The 25,151-nt window shown below is 41.4% G+C and overlaps 1 protein-coding gene across 3 annotated transcripts in view; it reads left to right on the forward strand.

Annotated features, from left to right (window-relative positions):
* The window catches only part of LOC6593283 (protein outspread), a 124,059-nt gene that overhangs the window by 60,202 nt on the left and 38,706 nt on the right, over window positions 1-25,151 (forward strand). For all 3 annotated transcript variants that reach the window (XR_003408607.1, XM_026987639.1, XM_026987641.1), the window contains exon 2: window positions 1,394-1,474. Coding sequence is in view for 2 of the 3 variants with exons in the window: in XM_026987639.1 (XP_026843440.1) it covers window positions 1,394-1,474 (81 nt within the window). In the remaining variant the exon portion in view is untranslated. The remainder of the gene's footprint in view (window positions 1-1,393; window positions 1,475-25,151) is intronic.

Raw genomic sequence — 25,151 nt, forward strand, 5'->3', positions numbered from 1 at the left:
GTGCCATGGAATGGCTGGTGGGAACTACCGTGTTACACATTTCGTTTTCATTTTCGGGGGCTTTGGTTGATTTTTCTGTTTGCTGTAAACATTTTATGGTGTCAGCTTACAAGACATGACCAGAGGTCCAAGACGGCAGGGATGGGGGTGAACGGTAGGACCTATATTTTGATGGATTTAATTGCAGGTCCCCTGTTTAGGGTGGGGTTTTAAAGGGAGCCTAGATAGGGAAATATGTAAAGAAAAGTGGGGTTTATGTAGGCCATAGAAGGGTATATATTTTTTGTGATGGACACCACAGTAGACCCTGTATATCCCCACTTTTCTTTGTAGTTTTCCCTTTCATTTTCCTTTAATTACCAACTGATTGGCGACCATCCGACCGACCACTGCCTGATGCTGCTGTTCGCAAATTAAATGCCGCAGTTCAGTCCGGGTGGAGGTTCAATTGCATCCACATTGTGCCCCCACTTGGCACTCTCATTTGCAGCTTTGTCAAACAAAAAAAAAGAGCTAAGGAAAACAAAAGCAAAACTAGACCAAAGACCCGACTGGCAGCAGCGGCGGCTTAATGGCGTGTGTGGGGCGCGACTAACGACCAAAATCCACTTTAAAAGCAGCCCCAATTGTCGCTTATTGTTTGGCGGGGCTCCAAGAGGTGTGCAAAAGGCCAAGACCCTCCCGCCCCCCTCCACCCGCCACTACCACAATATATACTAGATATATATTTGTGTATCTGTGTAACTGTTGGATATATACAGACCGCCAAAGTGGTCTGGTTGTAATTTATTTTATTTGTACAAAAAAAAAAACGAAAAAAATACCGCCACAACAGCCGCTGTGCCGGCAGTTAAATTGGCGCACGTCATTAACATTAGTCATGGCTTAGACGGATAGTTATGGGCAAGCCAAAAACCCCAAAAAAAAAAATGAAAAAAATGGTACAGATACAAACAAACAAACTTGTATCTTTTAGCGACACGTGCGCCACACACACACACACAACAAAAGAAGTCTCGGCGATAAGCAGGCAACGGAACCGATAAAAAAATGTGCTAACATTTTTATTTTTTTTTTTGTATTTTTGGGTATTTTTTTTGTTAATTAAAAAACCATTTAAATATTTGTTGTATATTTTTTTGGTCAACAGATAAGCGGAGATATGATAACCGATTTTTGCAGATTGTTTTGGTTTTTTTTTTGCATAATTTGCGAAATATTTCATAAATAAAAAATTTGTAAATATTTACATAATTTTGTTTGTTATAGTTTTCCTGTTATGTAATTTATTAGCCTTGATATTTCTTCATTATCTTCTTATTCAACACTCCTCTTGTGATTTTATCATAAATATTAAACTAATATCTTTTCTCCACATTTCTCTCGTCTTTAGGCATCGCGCAAGGTCTCCAAATGCGGATATCTGTTTGTGGCACCCGACTGGGACTTTAGCAATCCATTGTACAGAACAAAGGTGAGTTCTTATTGACATACTTTTTAATAGATCGCTTATCGATTGGCATTTCCATGAATTCCAATAGATATTTGCCTAATTTGAGATAAGAATTTTTTAGTAGTTTTGAGGCGGCTACGATTTTAAAGGGAACTCTGTGAGTGAGTCATTGAGCAGGTGGTTTTTATGGGCAAAAGAAAAAGTATTCGTTTCTTTGTTTAACTAGTTCTAAAGATCTAAGGCATTCACCGTCGAATGGTTCGAAATATGTTGATAAATAATTTTAAAAAAAATTACAAATTTGCACTTCCAATATTGGAGTGGAGCGGATCGTATCCTACGGAGGATTCCTTTTAATTTTTACATTTTTTGCTCAAGAAAATTTTAGAAATTAAGTTTTTATACCCGATACTCAAAATGAGTTTTGGGGTATATTAGATTTGTGGTAAAAGTGTATGTGTGTAACGTCCAGAAGGAATCGTTTCCGACCCCATAAAGTATATATATTCTTGATCAGCATCAATAGCCGAGTCGATTGGGCCATGTCTGTCTGTCCGTCCGTCCGTCTGTCCGTCTGTCCGTCCGTCCGTTTGTCCGTCTGTCCGTCCCCTTCAGCGCCTAGTGCTCAAAGACTATAAGAGCTAGAGCAACGATGTTTTGGATCCAGACTTCTGTGATATGTCACTGCTCCAAAAATATTTCAAAACTTTGCCCCGCCCACTTCCGCCCCCACAAAAGGCGAAAATCTGTGGCATCCACAATTTCGACGATACGAGAAAACTAAAAACGCAGAATCGTAGAAGATGACTAAATCTTCTAGAGTGCAAAATCTGAACCAGATCGTATAATTATTACAGCCAGAATCACGAAAACAATTTCACTCTTTCTCGCTCTGTCTCACTCTAACACACAGGTTTCATGGTCGGTTTTGCCAATTGCAAAATATGAGTTCAAGGATCTCAGAACCCATAAGAGCTTGAGCAACCAAATTTGGTATCCACACTCCTGTGATATCGGACCTTGACCGTTTTGTGTCAAAATTTCGCCACACCCCCTTCCGCCCCCGCAAAGGACGAAAATCTGAGGCAACCACAAATCTCAGAGACTATAAAGGCTAGAGTAACCAAATTTGGTACACACACTCCTTTAAGATGTCACTATAAAACGTATATCTCAGAATTTCGCCCCACCCCCATCCGCCCCCACAAAGGACGAAAATCTGTTGCATCCACAATATTGCACATTCGAGAAAACTAAAAACGCAGAATCATAAATAATGACCATATCTATCAGCTTGCTGTATCTGGATCAGATCATATCATTTTTATAGCCAAAAGGAACAAATCAATTTGCAGTGGCTACGCAGCGCCCGACGTCACGCTCAGCCTTATTTTCTGTCTCTCTCGCACGCACTCTTTGTCGTGTCGTTTAATATTAGCGGCGTCTGCCGGAGGAAAGCCATACTGACTAAGTATCGGGTATAACTGTAGAGTTGCGGTGTCCGCAGCAACTCACAACGTTCCCCCTCGTTTGTCTTTGATTTTCATTTTCTAGTTTTCGAAATTCGACTTTTACTCTGAAAAGATCTATCGATGTATCGTTCTATAGCACCATTCCCAAACCATCGTTGCATTTGCTGCCCTATTGCAGTGCCACAACTTTTAAATGCCAGTTTGAACTCCAGAACTAGTTCTTTCAATTGACATTCAACCAAGCCCCCATCAAGAACTAGTTCAACAATTGACATCTTAAGGCGATAGCCACTTTGAAACTGAACTTAATGACCGCCGTGGAAAAGACAGGCAGATCGACAGAGATTTTAACATTGGGAAATCGAACTATTTAGAGGAGAGACCCATAGAGATCTACGCCGCCTCCTCCTCCTCTAGAGACGCGCATGCGTACCCCACTACTTGGCGAACCAGTTCTGCCTATCGCATGGTGATAGGGGGAAGGGTGGGGGGGTGCGGTTTTCACACCTTGAATGTGCATTAAGGCTAACCAAATTTTCGATGTCCACTTTCCCAAAAAAATGCAGGCCTGCTGGCTGCCTGCCGTCTAACCGCTAGTACAAGTAAATCCCATAAAGCAAATTGCTTGCGCCTTGTCCAGCAGACAACAAGAAAACACTTGAGCAAATATTTGACAGAGGCAACGCACCGGGCGAAAGAAAGTGCCCCCAAGAGGAGGAGGAGGAGGCAAGGAGTGGAGTGCAGGTGGAGGTGGAGGTGGAGTGCTGTATTCGGATACCAGGGTAATGATGACCGGTATGGCACTACTCTAGGCAGCAGCAACAGCAATCGTTGTCGTCCAGGCAACGCCTCTTCCACATCCTCTTCCTCATAGCCATAGCAATAGCAATAGCCATAGCCATAGCCTTCATTGTCGTCACTCTCTCGTGGCGATTTGTATCTCGACCAATTAGCGAATGACGTAGCGACGTGGCGACAGTCGCAGCAGCCCCAGCATCGTTAAAACCCGCAAACGTTCGGCGACATATGCAAATGGCTGCAAACAGTTACAAGAGAGAGAGAGACTCTCTGCAGCAGAGGTGGTGGAGAGCCGGAGAGGAGGTGGAAATGCTGGCCAAATGGTAACCTGGCCATCGCTTGATGTGCGCTTGAGCGACGGGCTACGGACGACGATGATAATAATAAAAGTGTGCGCATGCGCACAGACCATACCAGAGCGCACTTCCTTGTTAACAACATAAATTTACGTATGTTTTTAATAGATGGACAGGTATTTAATTAACATTTGCAGCAGAAGCACACCAGCAACAGAGCAACAAAGTAAGCACTAACCGGATGTCGGGAGTGCTACCTGCCTGTGTGGAAACCAGATAGAAAGATAGAAAGAAAGGAAAGATTGAGAAAGATAGAGAAAGAGGGCGTGGCTAATTGTGGGGCGGCTAGAGGCAGGAAATAAATTTCAACAACTATCTAAAAGATACTTTCTTTTGGCAGCAGTTGCAGAGATTTAATTATTCAAAAATAAAAATTAATTAAATTTAAGTAGGAGGAAAAATAGCAATTGGGAAAGATTTTTACTATATGGGGTAATATTTATGGGATTTCGTATTGATTGGTGTGGCCAGGGGTCCGGAAATTTAAGATCAAATTTATTGGAAATTATTCATAAAATTTACAGAACATTTTTGGAATTTTTTTGATGGTTTTTCTTGGTAGTTTAAATAAAACCTAAAAAAAAAGATATTTAAAAGTACAAATATAATTTATTTAGGCATTCGAATCTATACTTCATAAATTTGCCATATTTGTTGTACTCCTTAAGGAAATTGTTGCCAAAAAAACACAGAATTACTTAAATATCTACGAGATATATGGTCTAAAAGCGCTTATAGAAATTTTACATAACCTTAATATAGAGCTACAGCATTGCCATATTTAGTTACTGTTTCGTAGAGGCATTGCCAGGCAAAAAAAAATTTATTTTAATTCCTTAAATAATAAATAATTAATGTAAATTTCTCTAATATAAATATTATATTCCTAGAATTTCTACTTCTATATCGAGTCACTGCCATATTTTCTTATTGCTTCATAGAGGCATTGCCAGGCCAAAACAATTGGATTTTAGCCCCTTAAATAAATGAATGTCTTTCTCTAAAATCAATTTTCTTTTCCTAGAATTTCCACTTCTAGATCCTGGCATTGCCTTAATGTCTTACTCTATGCAAATAGGCATTGCCAGACTCGAATTAAAAGTGAAATAAACCCGTGTAAAACCTCTCTCAAAAGCCGATTTCCATTTCATTTGTCATTCTGCGAGTAGGCAGCTCTATTCCTGGCCAACACATTGTAGTCCTATGCTGCCTAGAAAGTATCTGCCATCATCATCAACCGTTCATCAGTTGCCCCTTTTTCCGCCTTGACTGGGCCCTCCAGCAAATCCACAGCTCTGGGCTCTGGGTTACCCACAAAAGAGAAGCCGCCGCCGCCGCTGATGCCTGCTCCCTTTCCTGCTTTCCTGCCACAATTTGTGTGCCCCACTCGGGCAATTACTTGCTCCGAACCCCCCCTTTTTTTTCGTAGGTGCTGCAGGTGCAACCAATTTCTTTTTGTCTCCCTCTCTCTCTCTCGCTCTCTCTGGGGGTCTCGACTCTGTCTGGACTTGTGGCACTTTTTTTGTTGGTTGCCCCCAAAGTTATTAGGATTTCATTTGTTTTGGGTCTGTTGTTGCACCTGAACTTGATTCAGGGCTAGACCCAGACAACGGCCGCAAGGTGTTTTTCGTTTGGTTTTGATTTGGTTTTGGATTTTGGGCTTTCGGTGGCTGTGGGTGGGACTTTGTGGGAGATCCAAATGAGGAGTGAAGGGAATTTTAGCTAGAGATAAATCTGTGGGTGCCATCTGTCCCTTCAATCGTCTGGAAATCCTAAAAGATGAAAGAAATGTCCATCTTTTGGGTTTGTACTGTAAACTCTATATAGAACCCTATTCTACTTTATTCCCGTTGCACTTTCCTGTCCATCTGGCAACTCTCTCTTCCTCCACTCCCTGCCAGTCGAAGCCATCGGATGGCCCACTCGATCACTCGCCCGATAAACCCATGAGACAAATTGACAGTTAAGTTCCGAAAGTAATTTCCAGCGGTTTGTGGGACCCTTTTTAGCATAATTTCCGATAATTTCCCTTTGACAAGTTAAATGCTGCAATTTGGGCAGAAGATCCCGCAGATAATTTATCATATAACTTAATATTGATTACGATTATGAAAGGGCAGGCAGGCAGAAAACAAAAAAAAATCTCCCCCTTTTTGTTGTTGCTGTTGTTGTACATCTCACTCTTGTATCTTGTATCTTGTGGGTCTTGTGGGTCTTGTGGTACGGGTATCTTGTGGCTAGGAAAACGGCAATAAACTTATGGCTTGGAATTATGCAGATTTTTATCGCCTCGCCAACTTTTCTGCATACAAAGTGCATAATTTTCAGCAGCAAAAGGCAAAGGAAAAACCTGCTTGAGTGGCAGACAGGAGGGACATAAGCGGCGCTGGCTGAGCAGCAAACCGATAAGCGAGAGATGCTGCTGGTTTCTCAGGGGGTGGTGGGGGGATAGGCCTGGAGTGTAGAGGGGCAGAGACAGAGGATGGTTCAATGTACCTGCAACGAGTGGCAAAACGGAAGTGTTTGACTCTCAGGGCTATCCTCAGGGCTTGAGGCTGAGCCTGATAATGAAAATTGATAATCACAATCATCATGAGAGCAGATCCAGAGCCAGTGCAGCACAGCCACCACACCGTTTCAGCCATGTCTTAGCAGCCATGTTGTTGATTGACAAGTTGGCCAAGGAGTCGTCGTCGGAGCCTCGGGTGCCTTCAGTGCTTTCTGCGGCTTTTTATTAATTAAACCAGGAAGCGTTTTGCCTGGCCTGCCTCCACAGGCAGTCTCTCTTCGAGACGGCTGCGCAGCTGTTCAGGGAGATCTTGAAAAATATTTATTAAAAATTATGCACGCATTAGTCTGCCCCTAGAGAGAGAGATAGAGAAAGAGACAGAGAGAGATCACCCTGGGCTTTATTAAGGAAGTGTTTTCTGTGGCGTGGCTTCGGTGGGCGAATTACACGAAATGTTGCATATTAATTTGGTTTTTTTTTTCTCTCTCTAGAGATTTGCGGGGCTTTATGGCCCCCCAAGAGAGAATCCGCTATGAAACGTTTTACGAGCGATCTTCTTTTGGGCCCCGAAACGCCCACAAACGCCCGTCGCGGGGCGTAGTCGTTTGTAATTTCCTCTCGCGAGAGAGAGAAACTAATTACAAAACAGCCGCTCGCGGGCCTGGTGGGTGGAGGTGAGAACTACAGATTACTACAGAATAGATCTACCAGATCGCGTACTGGAAATGGTCTTATCCGTAAACAAATTCATTAGCTGCAATTAACGGATGATCGAAATGGTATAGCCCCGGCCCCGGCCCCGGCCCCGCATTGATTGAGTTCTCTTGAGATTACAGCCGCTGAAAAGTCTGTGGGTGTTTGTGATCGTGGAAGCGGAAAGAGGAACGTCTCGGTATGGCCTGGCTGTGTGGAAGTGGAAACTGGAATGGAAATGCCAGACCAGACCGGGGGAGTGTGGGTGATCATTAATCCAGAACTAATGAGTATTCAGTCTGGTCTATAAGATAAATATCAATCGATCACGACTGCTATCGATCGATCACGATTAAGTCTGGAATAGTGGGAGTTCTTCATTAGGGAGAGTAATGAGCGATTCAAATGGATCTTAATGTTTACACTCGAGTGGTGGAAATATGCTAGAAATTGCTTGATTAAGAAGAGTTTTTCAAAGTGTTTCACTTCTGTGGTGTTTCCCATCAGTGGGGGATCTACATTGAGAAGAAAGTGATGAAATTAGGGAATTAAAGGAACAAATATCTCAAGCAATGCATTCTTTGGTGTTTATTTAACAAAAACTAAAATGTCTAGCTTGAAATAATTAACAAAATATATAAATTCATTGAAATGTGGTGAAATATACTAGAAAATACTATAAATATACTGGAAACTACCATACATATACTAGAAATATAATTAAAAAGGTACTTATACTATTTCTCGATGAATAAACCATAAAAATACTAGAAAATACCATTAATATACTGGAAAATACTAAAAAATACTAAAAGACCAATAGATCCTAAATTGCTTAGGACCCACGCTTCAAACCAAAAATATTGTTAAAATCATACCAAAACAAAAATACCATAAAGCTTGGTATTTCTTTAATGCTTCTACAGAGCCTTGCTCGCATTGTCACATCCTGGCTGCACCTATACACTGTTTGTCTTCGAGTCTTGTGCCAAAGGGTACTACGATTCTGATTATAGTTTTTAAGTCTTGACCAGAACTAGCAGCCAGAATCGGCATTAGCCATGACGAAACCTTCACACTGACAGAAAAACATGGGAAATTATATTTATCGTGTCCTATAAATATTGCCACTCGATCCTGTAGGTTTTTGAGTATTATAACCCTTTGAAACCACCACCCAATTCCTATCCCCCCACCCACTCCCACATACAAAAACACGCATCAATTTCGTCCGATTCCAGGTTTATTACGACTTGATCTTGTTTTCAAGTCGAATAAGTCAGCAGAGATATTTGGAAATTAACAATCAGTTAGTTAGCGCCTTTTTGGATTCGACGGACGTTGGCCAGGACTCAGCAGGATGGACCACAGCTGCTGCAGCATCCACCGCCGCAACAGGGTCCACAGCACGGTCCACAGCAGGGACTGCAACAGGGTCCGCAGGGTCCACAGGGTCCACAGGGTCCACAGCACGGGCCACAGCAAGGACTACAGCAAGGGCTGTAGCAGCCGCCGCAGCACGGTCCACAGGGTCCACAAGGTCCACAGCACATTTTGCTTTTAAAAGTTCTATAAAAAAACCAAAAAATTTAAATTATTTTTCACAATTTTTCTTTACAAATTTTCTTTACTTTTTTCTGACTGGAATCCAAAAAACACAAAACTGAAAATTAAACAAGAAATTTAGTTGTTTACTCTACTGCTCCTGGTTTCAGACTGAGGAAATCCACAAAACAAACCCATATACCATTTTTTCCAAGAGTTTGAACTGACTCAAGGCCAATGTGATGATATGTTTTAGAAGAAATATATAAGAAGGAGTAGGCGTATCCATAGGAACGACGACAGATATGCAGGGGTGCATTCAGGGTTTCCTTCATTGGGCGAAGGGCTTTGAAGAGTTGGGGATTGAGGGTAGAGTGATGATTAAAGGGTGATGGGGAAAGAGGCTTGTGGCAAAGAGTTCTGTGGAGGGCGAGGGCTGTAGTCGATCTTCGTTGACCCATTCGTCTCTCTGTCTGTATTTTAGTGTATTTTTTGTTTGATTACAACCTTGCTGCCTTTTCTGTCTCTCTCTCTGTCTCTTTCTGGTTTGGGTGTTATAGAATTTAATTAAAGTGTTCCTAAATTATAAATATATATATATCTGTGTCTGTGTGTGCTGCAAGCGGGAATCCGCTTGAATTATACAGTATTACTATATATATCCAATCGATTCCAAACACTAATAAATAATATTTCTTGACATTTAACAAATATGCATGTACAACACTCTCGCACGAATACTTAATCGTATATAGAAAATATCGTAGTAGCTGCTGTTCGATTCGATTCGAGGCACATGCCTGTGGCAGAGGCAAGTGGGTTAAGCACATGCACAGAGACAAAAGCAACAACTAATTTGCACATTTGATGGCCTGACAGCCACACAGCCAGCCAGCCAGCCAGCCAGCCAGCCAGCCAGCACTCGACTCGAGGAATGAACGAATGAATGAATGAACTGAATGAATGACTAACTGAATAAGTGAGCGTCAGTCAGACAGCGAGGCAGCTGTGTTGCTCCCACCGCTAATAAATAGCAATTAGAATAACATGCCAATAAATCTTTGGTTTGTGGCTCCCCCCAGTCCCCCCTCCACCCCCTTTTTGGCCATAAACTCCAAAGCAGTCGTCTCTTTGGCTTTGCTGCAGTTTTGAACGGAACTGATATCGACCTTGGCTTGCATATGCGATGCATATTATAGATTGTGGCAGTGCCTACCACTCTCTGCCCAGACCAGAGTCGTCCGTCATCTTTGGCTTCATTCATAATAACGCAGCAACACCTCTAAATTTATATGTTAATTAGTGTGGCGGCTGCAGGCTGCAGGCAGCAGGCCCACGACTTGCCACTCGCGACTCGCGATGGATGCATTTGTAACTGTCGCCTGTCAACGATGGGGGCTGTGTACGTGGGTTCCTCTCCATCTCCAGCTGCTGCTCCTCCTTTCCACCCACCCACTACCACCAAAAAGGTGTGTTAATTGATTGCCTGAGGAGAGGCTCCTGGGTTCATAGCTAACGGTAGACCACCACCAACGCCACCAAGAATTCCCCGCAAAAAGAAAAGAGCTAGAAAAAAGTTAAGTAACGAAAACTCATCTCCTGGGAGGGACTGTGCAAAAAGGAGACACATTGTTTTTGTAGTCATATTTCAGAAATGACAACAAAGATATGCCCCCTGTCCCGGGTCCCGTTTCTTCAGAGTACTTTCTTCCTCTACTTTGCTGTGCTTTACCGTGTGTGTACCGTATTATTGTCAATGGAATATGGCCTCTGTCGCAGTCGCAGTCGAAGTTCTCTCGCCTTCTTCCCTGCTCTCTGCACTTCTTAGTGTTCCTCTTGATACCCAGTAACTGAGTGAGGCAAAGGGTATTAGGATTTGGGTCAGGGTATTGGATTAGATGGAGGAAACTTTTACAACATATTGTAGAACCTCTGATAAACGTTGAAAGCTTTGATAGTCTGTCAGATCAGAGAGATCTTTAAGATCTAGAGCATCGAGCTTTCACATGAATACTATGTGGTTATACGACACATTTTCGCACCGAAAACATAGATGTAGACCTCAGATTTGTCTTTATTAAATATTACAGTGCTATCATCTATCAAACTACCAAAAAATATCACAATCCTACAAGTATTACCCCCGAAAAAACATTTCTCCCTCGAAGACTCTATGAAAAAAGTAAAAGAATCTGAGTGCCAGATGTCCTCTATTCGAAATACCTTATAATATCTTATATTTTCAATCATCCAACCAAAAATAAACGCAATCGAACATCTGTTTCCAGATATTTGCACTCCCATTCTTCATTCTCCAAAGAATTCAAGTCCGAGGATATCCCTTAGTCGTGACCACCCCACAGTTATCGTTCTTTCTTCGCTTTTGTCTCGCTTTTTGTTTCTTTCCATTACATAAAACAGAGACAGCGGAGACGTGAGACGATACTCAAGAGGGGGGGTTGGGGTGGGGGTTTGGGGCGAGGCTGAAGCTTACGTAGACTGAACGTCTAACGGGGATGACGTTCGGACTTGGAGAGATCGCGTATTGGATTTCCACGCCGTCATTGTCGTTTGAATGAGTGTGCGATGAGCGCGGCGGCATGGGATGCGGCATGGGTATGGGGATGGGTATGGGGATGGGGGGCAGCTGCCACAGAGCTTAGCGGTTGCATTGACGAACTGTCAGACGGGTACAGACGGCGGCACGGAGGCAGTCGGAGGCTATATTTCTAACTGTGGAAATTGTGGAACTGCTGTGGATCTCTGGTGTGGTGTGGTGTGGCCGTCAAAGCCTAGCGGCTAGCCTTAATAAAATGTTCGGTTTGTGCTTTATTTTTTTTGCTGCGGCGAATACCCTACTTTGATGATCTGCTGCTGTTGGGGAAGGTTAGTTTTATTGATGGATAGGGCTTTGGAATAGATTTGAGTTGAAGGAGATTGAGGTATGGTTATGGGTGGGATATGGGTGGGATATGGGTGGTATATGGGTAGATATGCGTGGGATATGGCGAGATATGGGAGGAAGATATGGCATATGACAATTGGGAGAGCTTCAAAGTGGCTTTATTGGTTACTTTTGAATGGTTAGAATCATTAATAGGGGAGAGATTACTTGAAGGTTGCCATATTTCTGAAAGATAAGGTTGGAAAAGATATAGGACTGAATTTAAGATATGTATGAAAACTAAGACGATTAATAGCATTAGACATTAGACCTTTGTAGCTTTCTAGCTACAAAAACAGAGATAGGCCTATGGAAAAAGCATTCAGTGAGAAGGAGAGATATATATCCCTCAGTTCAGAGATATATGTGTAGCCCAGTTTAGCTGGGAGCTGCTCTAGCGGCAGAGATGATCGATTGCTGTACTTTTTAGATCCCATTTTGATGGCTGAATGGCTGTGTCTCAGTTCCGACTTGTCTATAGATAGATAGTCTGGGTAGAACTCTCTTTGGAGCAGCAAAGTCTTAAGACATAAGGCTACAAATATGGACAGATTAGGGATGTATAAACTGGTGGCTTTGACCTGATTTAGTTAGAGGTATAAGTGCCGAGGCCTAGACCTATTCTCGATGAGTATTCCCCATTCGTCAAGTGCTGTATTCTCTACTCATCTTCCCTAGTTACCCACCTACCCTACCTTCTCCCCCTATACCGCAGCCTACTCCTCCTCCTCCCCTTTAAAACATATTATTCAACTTTTTTCATTTGCTGGCTGCTGGCTGCTGTTGTTGCTCTTTTATGCAATTTCGCATCGTATCGTATTTTTTATTACGATTTTCGTTTTGTTTTCGCATCCGCCGCTGCCGCTGCCGCTGCACTGCTTTCTGCTTTTGTTTTTGTTTTTGTCATTTGGTTCGGGCGCGCATTGTGCCGCGTGCACTCGTATGACACACACACACACACACACTGGAGAGACAGAGAGAGCGAGAGGTACAGTCACACCAAAGTTTTCATCATAACGGTAACGGTTTCTGCAAAATCACCAGGGAGACATTTGATGTTTGATTTCCGCGTAATTACCTTCTTTTTTTTCGTTTCTGTGTGTCTTTGGTATTGTTTTTCCCCCTCGGTTTTCCTTTTTGTTTGCAAGATTTTCCTTCACACTAATTACAAAAAAAAAATACAAAAACACTGCTGCTGCGGTTGCATTTGGAGGCAGTAACTGTAGGCGTGCCACCCGATGTGGCAATTATTTCTCTCCCTCCTTTTAACACATATCGCATTAAGGCGCTTTAATAAGCCAATCTCCCATTCTCCCTCTCTCTATCTCTCTCTCACTCTGGTTACCCCATAGCAAAAATAAAAGACAAGTGAACGATTTCCGTTCGCGCGCCCGTCATTTGACACGTTTAACGAAATGAAAATGATTGACGACTCTGGTGATGACTTGACGACTTGGCAACTCTGGATAATGCCTGCCAAATGGGCGCCTCTCTTGCGAAACTGCCGCTGCGCGAGGCCCACTGACAAGTTAATAGTTAACTCTATTAACTTTTTATGACGACAACAACAAGAAAAACAACAGCAGCACTAGTAGAAGTGGCACTGGTGTTGCCTCAAAGGAAGTTGCATTCACCCCAAAGAACGGCAGCAAACATAATCAATATACGAATATTGAAAAAAAAAACCAACAACAACAAAACCCCAAGAGCTGTTTGGGGCAATGATTGAATCAATAATTGACTTCCTGCGGTGCCGGGCCTGCCTACGAATAGGAGTACGACTACGACTACGAGAGGAGGTATCTCTGCCACTTCGCAATTGATCATTATTAATGCCATTGATTAGTTTTTGGTTTGTCAATTTTGCGCCGAGTTTTGAGTTTTTCCCCAAAGCTTTTCTGACGATTTTTTATGGCTAATGGTTCTTAATGTGGTTTTTTGGTGGCCTGGGAACTAGTTCATTAAAGAATTGGGAGTTGCAGAAATGAATAAAAAAAACTTTGGCCATATTTGATTTAGAATTTAAGGAAATCTATAAAAATCTATAGAGCAAAATTTACAAAATCATTCACAATATATTTCCCGTATGGAAACCAAAGAATATTGAGTATATTTTTAGGAGATTAGTTTTGCATACCTCTTGTATTTGAGGGACTTTGTGATGATCCACCCAGATTTCGATTCCAGAAGGAATATGATTCAGGGGTGAATATAGGGATGGAGATATGGATATTGAAGATGGAGATGGATACCCTGCATTGAGGCACCTTTTTGTCAATGTTCTGTGTTGATCGTTTAGAACCTCTCTAAGATTTTCTTCTCTCACGTTTTTTGTTTTTTTTTATAAATATTAAATTTATTTATTTATTCTTTATTTATTTATTTAATATTTAATTTATTTTTATTTATTGAAATAATTTATTTGTATTATTATTTATTTGTTAATTAAATAATTATTAAATTTTAAACCATCAAGGAGGCCAGCCCCCTGCCCACCCCCGGCTCATTCGCTGCGCTGACTTTTTTCCTACCCCTTTTTGATTGATTAAAATACAAACTACTTAAGTTTTCCGATGATTTCATCTGCCGCCCATTCATAAAAATCACTACCACTTTGGTTTCACATTTCTTTCGCAGCTTTTTTCTTTTGATTAATTCAAAATCGCTTTCGCAAGAGCATCTCAAGCAAATCATCAGATACATTTCTCAATAGCCATTCGTGGATGTGGGAATGGGTGTGTGTGTGTTGACAAGGCTAACCAATAGACGCCCCCACAATTCATCCAGCCATCTGTTTGTCTGTCGTCTCGGTCCATCTGCAGTCCAGCCAGAAAACAAGCTCAATTTATGATCAAAACTTGTGGCATCCATCATCGTGCAACTTGTCTTGTCGTTGTCTAGTCTTTGTCTTGTCTCTCCTAAAAGGGCCTGCTCCACCTCCTCCTCCAGTCCCCCACAGGGGAGACGTCTGTGCGTATATGCAAACGAGAGAACGCCATATAATAAACGCCAAAAAGGCAGCACAGCGGAAAAGTAAGGGTAAGGAACCCGCGAGAGAGCTGTCCGTGTTATAAATGATGGCTCCCCTCAACCCCCCAACTCCAAGTCCAAGAGCCTCTCTCTAGCGCCACATGCCACGGCAAAAGATCTAAGACCCATGTTGCACATCACAACGTCCCATCTGTCTGTCCGTCCGTCTGTCTGTCTGTCTAAATGTTGTGCGGCCCACGCATTCTCTGGGGCATAACCTGCTGCATCATTTTTCACTCGAAGATTGCATAATGATTGACAATTCATTATGCCACAGAGAGGCCCAGCCTCAGCTCTGCTTGTGCTATCGCTTCTCAAAGGAATGGAGTAGGGTTTTTCTTTTGCGGGACTTTTCTTAATGGCTCACCAGATTAGGCATCTCCCCGAGGGCCAATAAGGAAGTGAAATGAAGTGTGCTTCTTGCCCCTAAGTAACTTATTAATGAATCGGTTTTTTCTTCTTTTCTTTCAGGTGAGTTAATACCAAGAACGAGAGATCCAAAAAAAAAAGACACACACACACACGTGAGTAGGCAACTTGATTGAGGTTTCAGTCTCTCAATCCAAGGTCAATCGTTTGGTTTAATTGAAAAATCCACAAAGGTGTGACCGCAAAAAGCATGAAAATATCGTGAACTTTCGAAAACAATAGAGGAAGCCCCCCTTCCCCTCCATCCAGCGACTGCAATTGTGTATCTCAAAGATACTCGAATGCGATGAGGCGGGGAAAGGCGGGTATTGCACAACTTTGTCGGTCGTTTCGCACACCTGTTGCTCGGTCGGTCGATGCTGCCGGTCGGTCCAAGTCGATGTCGATGTCGATGTCTATGCCAATGTCTAATTGAAGCAATTAGTGGACCCATTATGGCATTTTTTGTTGTTGCTGTTGTTCGATTTTTGTTTCAATTAGTTGGGTTTTTTTTTTCTATGCCACAGAATGGGGGACGCCTCTGGGCTGTGGGCCTCTGGGCCCCTGGGCTCTCGCGTAATTAGCCCCAAAGTTAAAGTCGAAGTTCGAGGAACCCCTCCACCATCCACCTTCCACCATTCATTTGCTATGACAACACACCATAAAAACCAGCACAACATTTATGTACAAAAGACAATTGACCTTCGTTAGTCAAAAGTTCATTTGCATCAATTTATAATGGCATAATACTACAGATACACTGTCGTGGAACTGTGGGAGATACTTGCGCAATCTTTTGGCCACAAGAAATGCTTGCAGCCACTTGTTGAACATCCATAAGTGGGTTATGGAAACACTGCAGCGATCAAACCAAACGGCATAACAAGTTCTTTGGTTGGAAAATGGAAAACGGTTTCCATTCCTCATTTAACTAATTGAATCGTGTCTATTAATAGAACTAGTTCCCGCAATGATCCATAAATTACAGCAACAGAAAATCAAAACAAATCAAATCAAATTTAAATTTAAATGAGAATCGTGGCAGGCAATCGTTGGCTCGTTATTTGTGATTTCTATTCATTATTCCACTTTAGATCGCAATTCACTTGAGATATGAGTATGGGGTACAGTCCGGAACTGTGCGATCTACGGCAACCCTAGCATGTGCCCCGACAAAAACGTTTGGCTGCAACACTTTTGTTTTAATGATATATAACTTTTATTTCGGATTAATCACATATAAATGGTGGACTTAATTCTCTAAAGATTTTTGACAATTATTAAACAAATCTGCAGATTACAAAAGGCAGCAGAAATACCTGAATTTATCATATAAGACATCTTTTATCAGTTGAAGAAATCTATTTGGTGTTGAGGAACTTCTTTAGATGCTGTGGATGGGCTTGAGATGTTGGAAGATCTCTTTCAGATAGTGTGTAGATATTGGAAGATCTCCTTGAGAAGGCTATTTGTTGCTTTAAAAGTGATTTGCAACTGAATGAACAATAAATTGTATATATTACAGATATATTACAGAGATTATATTTCAACTCCATTGAAAATCTTTATAAACAATATTCAGACAAAAAGGTCTACTTTAATTATTTCAAAATCATTTTAATATATTTATTTTTCTTTTATTTCTTTCAAAATTTATTTCAAAGCCACATTTGAATATTTTTTTCACTTATTTTTAGCCAATTCTGATACAGTTTCCATAGATATCAAAATAATGGCATGGACTTTGCCACTCATAATGTACACGCTCTGCCAATTGTAGAGTCGCCCAAAAGATCCATAGAGAAAATGGTAGTTTCTGAATCCAAGACATTTTAATGCAGTTTCAGAGCTTTTTCTTATGTCTGTTCTCACCAGCTTCACGATTTGTTCGTAACTGAATGATCATCGATCATCGAGGGAAACAATTATATATTTAATACATTTTATTGATATATTGCATGAAGAGATTATAATTGCAGTCCGTAAACATTGATAGCCTTTGAAGCGATTCGCCCTGAACCACAAATGACTTATTTATAGAAAATATTCAAGAAAGAAAGTCTGCTGTAATGAGCTTAAGTGTTGCTTTATATCAAATTTGTAATCAAACTCATTTGATTTTTTACACAAAAGATCATTTATCAAATCTACATTTTCCATTTCTGCACCAACTTCCAAGGGCATTTTCCGATCGTAGAATCATCAAATAGATCCACAGATCTTCTTCTTCCGATGTCTGTTTCACCAGTTTCAGGATAAAATAGTTTTCATCAAGTAAAATACAAATATAATATCGTAACAAATATCAGGAGAGATCAGGGATGATTTAAACATTGCTGTACTTACTATTGACACCTGAAACACCTTCCAGTACGCCAATCATAGCAAAGACAATCATTCCACCAACTAACTCCAGCATTTGACACGTGGATAATCGACAAAAAGATGCACAGAAAAAATAATATTTTTCCAATCCAAGACATTTTAATGCGATTTCTTTATTTTGTCACTGAAGGCGTTATCACATGATTGTCGGATTTTTATAGGAATATATTTATTCTGTAATCGCCGATGGACTACTGAAATCATTGCCCTGGTCCACATTCAGATTGTTTTTAGTTTCTGGCTATAAATAGGCTCTTCTTATTCTTTAAATATTATAAAAACAGTCGAAGACAAAGTAAATACATATTTAAAAAAGGAAAAAAACAGCTTAGTTGGTTCATTGGTTCCAAATATTTGTACTAACCTCAAAAAAAGTCAAGAACTAGTTCCAAAAACAATGAAAAACCTGTTTAAAAGCAATGCAAATTATAAAAACGATCAAAAATGTTTTCAGTTAAAAGATCCACCGGTTCCAAAAAACCTCATTAGCCTCAAAGCATAAGAACTAGTTCCAAGAAGCTTCATTGAAACCAAAAATATCGGAGTAGAACACTCTACGCTTTTCAGCCTTCCACACGTTCATTTTGTTGCTGGTGGCATTTGTTTGCTCACCTCATACAAGAAAAACATTTGCAATTTCCATAAATCAAACAACAGAAAATCTCCAGACCGAAGACAAAAGACCTCTGACCTTCAGGCTTCACTTTGCATAGGCTTCTCATTATCGTGTGAACCTGAAGACCACGTGCATCCCCCAGCGAGACATTATCTTAATTCAGGCGATCGTCCACCTCGTAACAAGTGTTGCTTCCAGGGCCACCAGCTGTCAGATCATTGGCTTGCGCTGACCAACACTGGCCGGGCATAACTGTCGTCCGACGCTTTAATGCCATGTCATTGCGAAATGGAAAACGAAATCTGAGTACGAAAATGAGTTCAATGAACGAACGGCAGAGGCAGGCAAACGGGACGACGACGACAAACAATCAACGTCAATCAATGGGCAAACACTGATTTACGATCTTCGACGAGAGGAGGGACTGCATGCGGGACTGCATGGCATGCACTTCTCTTGCAACCGAAGTTTTTTTTTCGGAGTTTGTTCACCCATTGAACGGAACGGAACGGACAGTCGACAGTCCACGGGAATGGGGCGCCATTTCGAAAATATACATATTTTGCGACTGCAACCTGTGTGCTGTGTGTGCTTGGGTAATATCATATTTTAGCCAAAAACTTGTTGAAAATTCCACAGCACACACACACACATACTGCTGGCTGTCTGTGGCACCAAAGCTCTAATAACTAATGGCCAACAGCGGAGTGTGGCGAGTGGAGAGCGGAGAGCGGTGCTGGCCAGTTGGCGGCTTTTGGCGCAATTTGAGACTCGATTTCTTGCACCTATGTAGATAGAAGGCAAGGCAGGCAGGCCAGTCGATGGAGGGAAGGCAGCTCCAGAGGTAGGAAGCCAGGCAATCGCTAACAGCATTTTCCAAAACTCTCAAACAAGTAAGAGAAAATATGACTTTGAACTGTCGAAGGTTTGTATACCCTAACCAAAAAACGATATGCAAATGAGGCTGTAATGCGGTTCAGATTGTAAGGTTTGGGGGACCCTAATTGGAGTCCATATTAAGTGCAGAGAAGAATGATATGATTGGCCAATTTTGCTAGATTTGGAAGATTCACTATCAAGGAAATGTATTCCAATTAATTTGTTGACTCCCTTCAGCCTCTTTTTGGGCATCAATCTTTCGTATGACACTCTAATGATCAAAAGTTTGTAATATTCTACAAGAAAATATTCAGAGAGATATTCAAAAGTGTTACGACAATGTCTTTCCATTAATTTTTACAAGTAATTAATAGTCCTAGTTCAATCTAATCTATTGATTGAAGTTGATTGAGCTGCGGAATCTGAAGAGATCATAGTATAGATCATTTATATGGCAGCAAATATGATACAGGCTGTATTTGATTCAATATCATGGCATATATTGGTTAGATATTTCTCTAAAAGGGAATAATTTATACCAAGAACAGGGGTATTTTTGTTTGAGAGATGGTTTTAATGATAGTTTTTCTTATAGGAGAGACGTCGGAAAAACAGTGGAAAGGAAGTTTACATGCAATCTACGATATCTTACGATATTAAAGACATAAGAATACGATTCTTTAAGTGCCATCGTTTTGGATCGTCTGATATTCTACAATATTCCTCTGAACACTTCAAAGTCGCTCTCCAAATAGGGATACCCTGGCTTTTAGAGTACAACAACAACAGATACGAAACGACCTTAAAGCCATCTCTCTCTCCCTCTCTGGCTGCAACGAGTAAAACATATAGGAAAAACCACATGCCCAAATACTATACGTTACGTATCCCTCACCGCAAAAGTCTCTCAAAGCTATTTGTTGTTGTTCCTTGTGTGTGTTTTCTGTTCTTTTTGCAACGAGAGGCGATCGTAAAGTTTCGTTCAATGAAGAACGCTGTAAAAATGCGTGGTGAAAGGCTCTCTCTCTCTCTTTCTTGCTTCTCCCATGGGAAGGCCACTACCATCTTTCTATTTTATTTTTTGGGAGGGGGGGACTTTTTGCCACCCATAAACCAAGCCTGGCCATGGCATGCCCCATATACCATCTTCCAGCTGTACATCTCCACTCTGAGAAACGTGTGTGTGCAACTGCCGTGGCATCTTCCCCCTGGTGGAGGGGCAAGTTGTTCTGACATATCCTTGCCAGCGAAAAAAGACAAGCGAACGCAACAAATCTTGCACAGTTCTCCGGCAGCCTCTGCCCATTACCCGATCCCCTGCCTCTGCCCCCCCAACGCTGTAGATCGGTGGCAACCGCAATTGCTGTAGCTGCTGCCTCTAAATGATGCAAGGCAGCGCAAAATGTTGCGAGAAATTGTTGCGGCAACTTTTTCCTTCTTCTGTGGCGCTGTTTGGGGGCAGGCAGCATCTCAGAGGAGGCATCACTAGCCAACAACTACAACAAAGACGTTCTAAATGTTACGTTATATTATAGCCTTTGTTGTTGCTGTTGCATGGCTGTTGCCGTAACTCTTCTACAGATGCGCCTCGAATTAGGTCTCTCTTTGGGGGCTTTGGGGCAAGCAGCAAGCAGAAAGCAGCAAGCAGTAGCTTTTGTAGCTGCTTTTGTGGTTGCTTTTATTGTGTAATCAGCAGATAACGGCATTTAATGGCTGAATGAGTTTCTGCCCAGCCCAGAAGGAGAGAAAGAGACCGCGAATAGAGAGGGAGACAGCAAAGGAAGGGGTGCTACAGAGAGGGGAAGACTGAGGGAGAGGCAGAACGAACGCATTCCGCACGAGCCACATTTTTCGCCTTTCGATCATTCGTCGTCGTTGTCTTTGTTGCATTTTCGATAACTTTATTTTTTATTTCGGAGGAGGAGCCGTAGAAGGGGTAGGAAGGGGAGGGGGCCCTGGCCGTCGAAGCGTGGCGCTAATCGATTTCTACCCTGTGCTGCCCATCAAAAATTGAAATTACCAAATTATTTCACAATTCGCCGAAAACGCTTTTCCGTTAGGCTTTCCACCGTTTTCGGGGCAGGTCTCTGGCTTTTGTCTTACAAGGCATCTCGAAATTGCATTCGAAATAGTTATTATTTCGATGGAGTTGTTGATTGGACGACTGGCTGGGGATTTAATCGAATGAATGAACGACTGAACGACTGAATGAATGGATGGATGGATGGATGGATGGCTGGTTCCGCCCGAATGGTTTCGATTTCATTTTGTGATATTTATTAAAAATTATATAATTTCAATTGGAAGGAGGGAGATCTGTTTTTGGAAAGCAAACGATTTCTGAGACTAGTTACAGGCTTTTAATATCTTTGATTGCTTTATTATTTTTAACTTGAACTACTTGGTGGGTAATTTTGAGGATTTTTGGTGATTTTTTAAAGTAGAGATAATAAATAATAATAAATAAAAAAATTAATTAATAAAATAAATAAGAAATTATAATATGAGAAACTTTTTTAACAAGGGAAGACATTTTATTTTTTATACCCGATACTCAAAATGAGTATTGGGGTATATTAGATTTGTGGTAAAAGTGGATGTGTGTAACGTCCAGAAGGAATCGTTTCCGACCCCATAAAGTATATATATTCTTGATCAGCATCAATAGCCGAGTCGATTGAGCCATGTCTGTCTGTCCGTCTGTCCGTCTGTCCGTCCGTCCGTCTGTCCGTCTGTCCGTCTGTCCGTCCCCTTCAGCGCCTAATGCTCAAAGACTATAAGAGCTAGAGCAACGATGTTTTGGATCCAAACTTCTGTGATATGTCACTGCTACAAAAATATTTCAAAACTTTGCCCCGCCCACTTCCGCCCCCACAAAGGGCGAAAATCTGTGGCATCCACAATTTTAAAGATACGAGAAAACAAAAAACGCAGAATCGTAGAGAATGACCATATCTTCTAGACTGCAGAATCTGAATTGGATCGTATTACTATTATAGCCAGCATCAAGAAAACAATTTCATTTTTTCTCGCCCTGTCTCTCTCTAACACACAGGTAGCATAGGCGGCTTTGCTTAGAGTAAAACATTAGCGCCTAGATCTCAGAGACTATAAAAGCTAGAGCAACCAAATTTGGTATCCACACTCCTAATATATCAGACCGAGACGAGTTTGTTTCAAAATTTCGCCACACCCCCTTCCGCCCCCGCAAAGGATGCAAATCTGGGGATATTCACAAATCTCAAAGACTATTAACGCTAGAGTAACCAAATTTGGAATCCGCACTTCTCTTAGATCTCACTATAAAACGTGTATCTCAAAATTTCGCCCCACCCCCTTCCGCCCACACAAAGGACGAAAATCTGTTGCATCCACAATATTGCAGATTCGAGAAAACTAAAAACGGGGAATCATAGATAACGACCATATCTATCAGATTGCTGAATCTGGATCAGATCAGATAATTTTTGTAGCCAAAAGGAACAAATCAATTTGCAGTGGCTACGCAGCGCCCGACGTCACGCTCAGACTGATTTTCTGTCTCTCTCGCACGCACTCTTTGTCGTGTCGTTAAATATTAGCGGCGTCTGCCGGAGGAGAGCCATACTGACTTAGTATCGGGTATAACCTTAGAGTTGCGGTGTCCGCAGCAACTCACAACGTTCCCCCTCGTTTTAAACTATTTTCATGCATAATAGTTTTTTATTTTTATACTTTTTTAAGATTGAAACTCTTTTGATGGAATCTTATATACTATAAAACTAAAAAACCTTTAAAAAAAAAATCAAAATTAACATAGGAACCGTTATATGACACATGAATGAACTTCTGAACCTTGATCTATATGAAAATCAATAAAAAATAATTTTTAAGGCACTGAAAATATTCTGGACTGTTTTTTAATAGCAGAATCTCTATGGATAAATATTACAAATATTGATTTAATAATTTTCAACCGTAAAACCAAAGAAAATTGTCATTAAACGTTTAAAAACAAAGTTAGTAAAATTTCAAATTAAACTAAATAAATTAAAAAATAAAATAAAAATAAATATTTCATATAAAAACCGCTAGCAAGTACCACAATCTCTCAGCAAAGCCAGAAAACTCCCCCAAGCAGGGCTCCAATCGAATACCAAAGCAAATCCACACCCATATCCGAGTGGCTCCATATCCCAGGCGATGCATCGATGAAGAGAGGAAGAGGATGGATGATCGGAAAATGCAATGTTGCCAGCAACTAATAACAGTAAACAGTTGAACTACTGGCCAAGATTGATTCAGTGATTGCCTCACATCATCATCGTCATCGTAATAATCATCGTAATCATGATCTCTTGGTGGCAATCAAAGGGTGGAAGGGAAATCCAATGCAATTCCCCCGACAACAGCACGCAAAGACGACTGACTCCTGAGCGACGACTGTCTCCAGTGAGTTGGCTTGGATCACTCCCAGCTTGTGGCAGCCACCAGCAGCCACCAACAACAGCAACAGCAAGAGCAACAATCTGACGATGACGGCGACACATGCTATGGGTACATAGTAGAATAAAAATTACTTCCTGATTGTGTTACATGCACCCATGGACCGACGGACCGGTCTCCACAGTCTACAGCACTCCTCCTCCTCCTGCTGCTCCTCCTCCTCCTCCTGCTGCTGCTTCTCTTTTTGAGAATATTGCTTCTTTTCTACATTCGTCTCTCGTGTACATACAAAGTGGTTAGTGCCTCCAAGGCTGAAAGGAGCTGAACGGACAGACAGCAGAGGGAGGGGGGGCAGATCGGTGCCGCGTTGCGTGGGCCAATCTGGGGGATGGGAACACGGCAAGACCCCCCGCCCCGCGCCAGACATGATCTCAAAAGAGCCAGAAACACGAGATTCATATCCAGCCGAAATCGAAAAAGTGTCAATGTACGCAAATTTACAAAATGTTATGGTTGTTTTTTTTTTTTTGGCCATTGTCATGGCTATTGTCATACTGGCACGTGTTGGAATCTTTGATCTGGGGATCAAAACAGATCTCTAGCTCCAGAAGTTCTCGCTCTGTCTCTGTCTGTGGGGCTCTCTTTTGTGGGGCACTTAAACGTTCGACCCCCGGAGGCGGCAATGGGGCTAGCGTTTTTTTTTTCTTTCTTTTTTTGCCTGTCATTTTTCTTCATGTTTACTTCTATTTTTTTTGCGCTTACTGCATTTTGTGCGGCATTTACGCTCCACGCTCCACGCTCCATGAGATCTATCTGTCGGTTTTTGGAGCTCGAAGTTTGAGCCTCAGTTTAGTGTCAGAGCACCGAAAAGCCCAAAACCGAAGCCAAACCGAAGGCAGGCTCTGGCACTGGCTCTGGCACTGGCACTTGTCGTGATTTGTTTAGAAAAATGTTGGCTATTAATTTGCTGCCTTGAGTAACACTTGTTATTTGGCTTCGCATTTCGTATTTCGCATAATCTTGTTTGACCGCCTTGTGGTGTGTGCACTGTAGCTGGAGCTGGAGCCCCCCTATAGCCCCATAGATAATCTTTATGCGCGGTGCCCGGAGTCGGAGACGGAGACGGAGTCTACGAGTCGGCCATACAAATGGGTCTCGGCTTTTAAGAGTCGATCGTCTCTGTGTGTGTGGACTGTCGTTCTATGTAACATGTGTTCCATGTGTCTTTTTCTGTTATGAAACGAGTCCACAAATATTCGTGAACTTTGCTCAAGGGGGGGATCAAAAATGCCAGCAAAATGTGTAAATTACAAAGTTTTTAATGAAGAAATATGAGTAAAAAAACAACCAATTGGGATTAAGATAGGTGTAAGAATTAATAGATAAATTATTCATGGAATTTTAGTTATTTTTATTATTTTTTACTTTTTTTAAGACACTAATCACAAAAATGATTGAATACATACATTTTTAAAGATGTATAGATACAATTTTACATGGAATTTTATTTATTTAATATTTTAAAATTTTATTTAAGGCACTAATCACATAACCAATTTAATCTATACATTTATATAGATATATAGATACAATACATAGAAGTTTAATTATTTTTATTTAATTTTTTTGTTTTTATTA

This window comes from Drosophila persimilis, unplaced genomic scaffold, assembly GCF_003286085.1.
Source record: "Drosophila persimilis strain 14011-0111.01,24,50 unplaced genomic scaffold, DperRS2 tig00000124-arrow-pilon, whole genome shotgun sequence".
Lineage (NCBI taxonomy): Eukaryota > Metazoa > Arthropoda > Insecta > Diptera > Drosophilidae > Drosophila > Drosophila persimilis.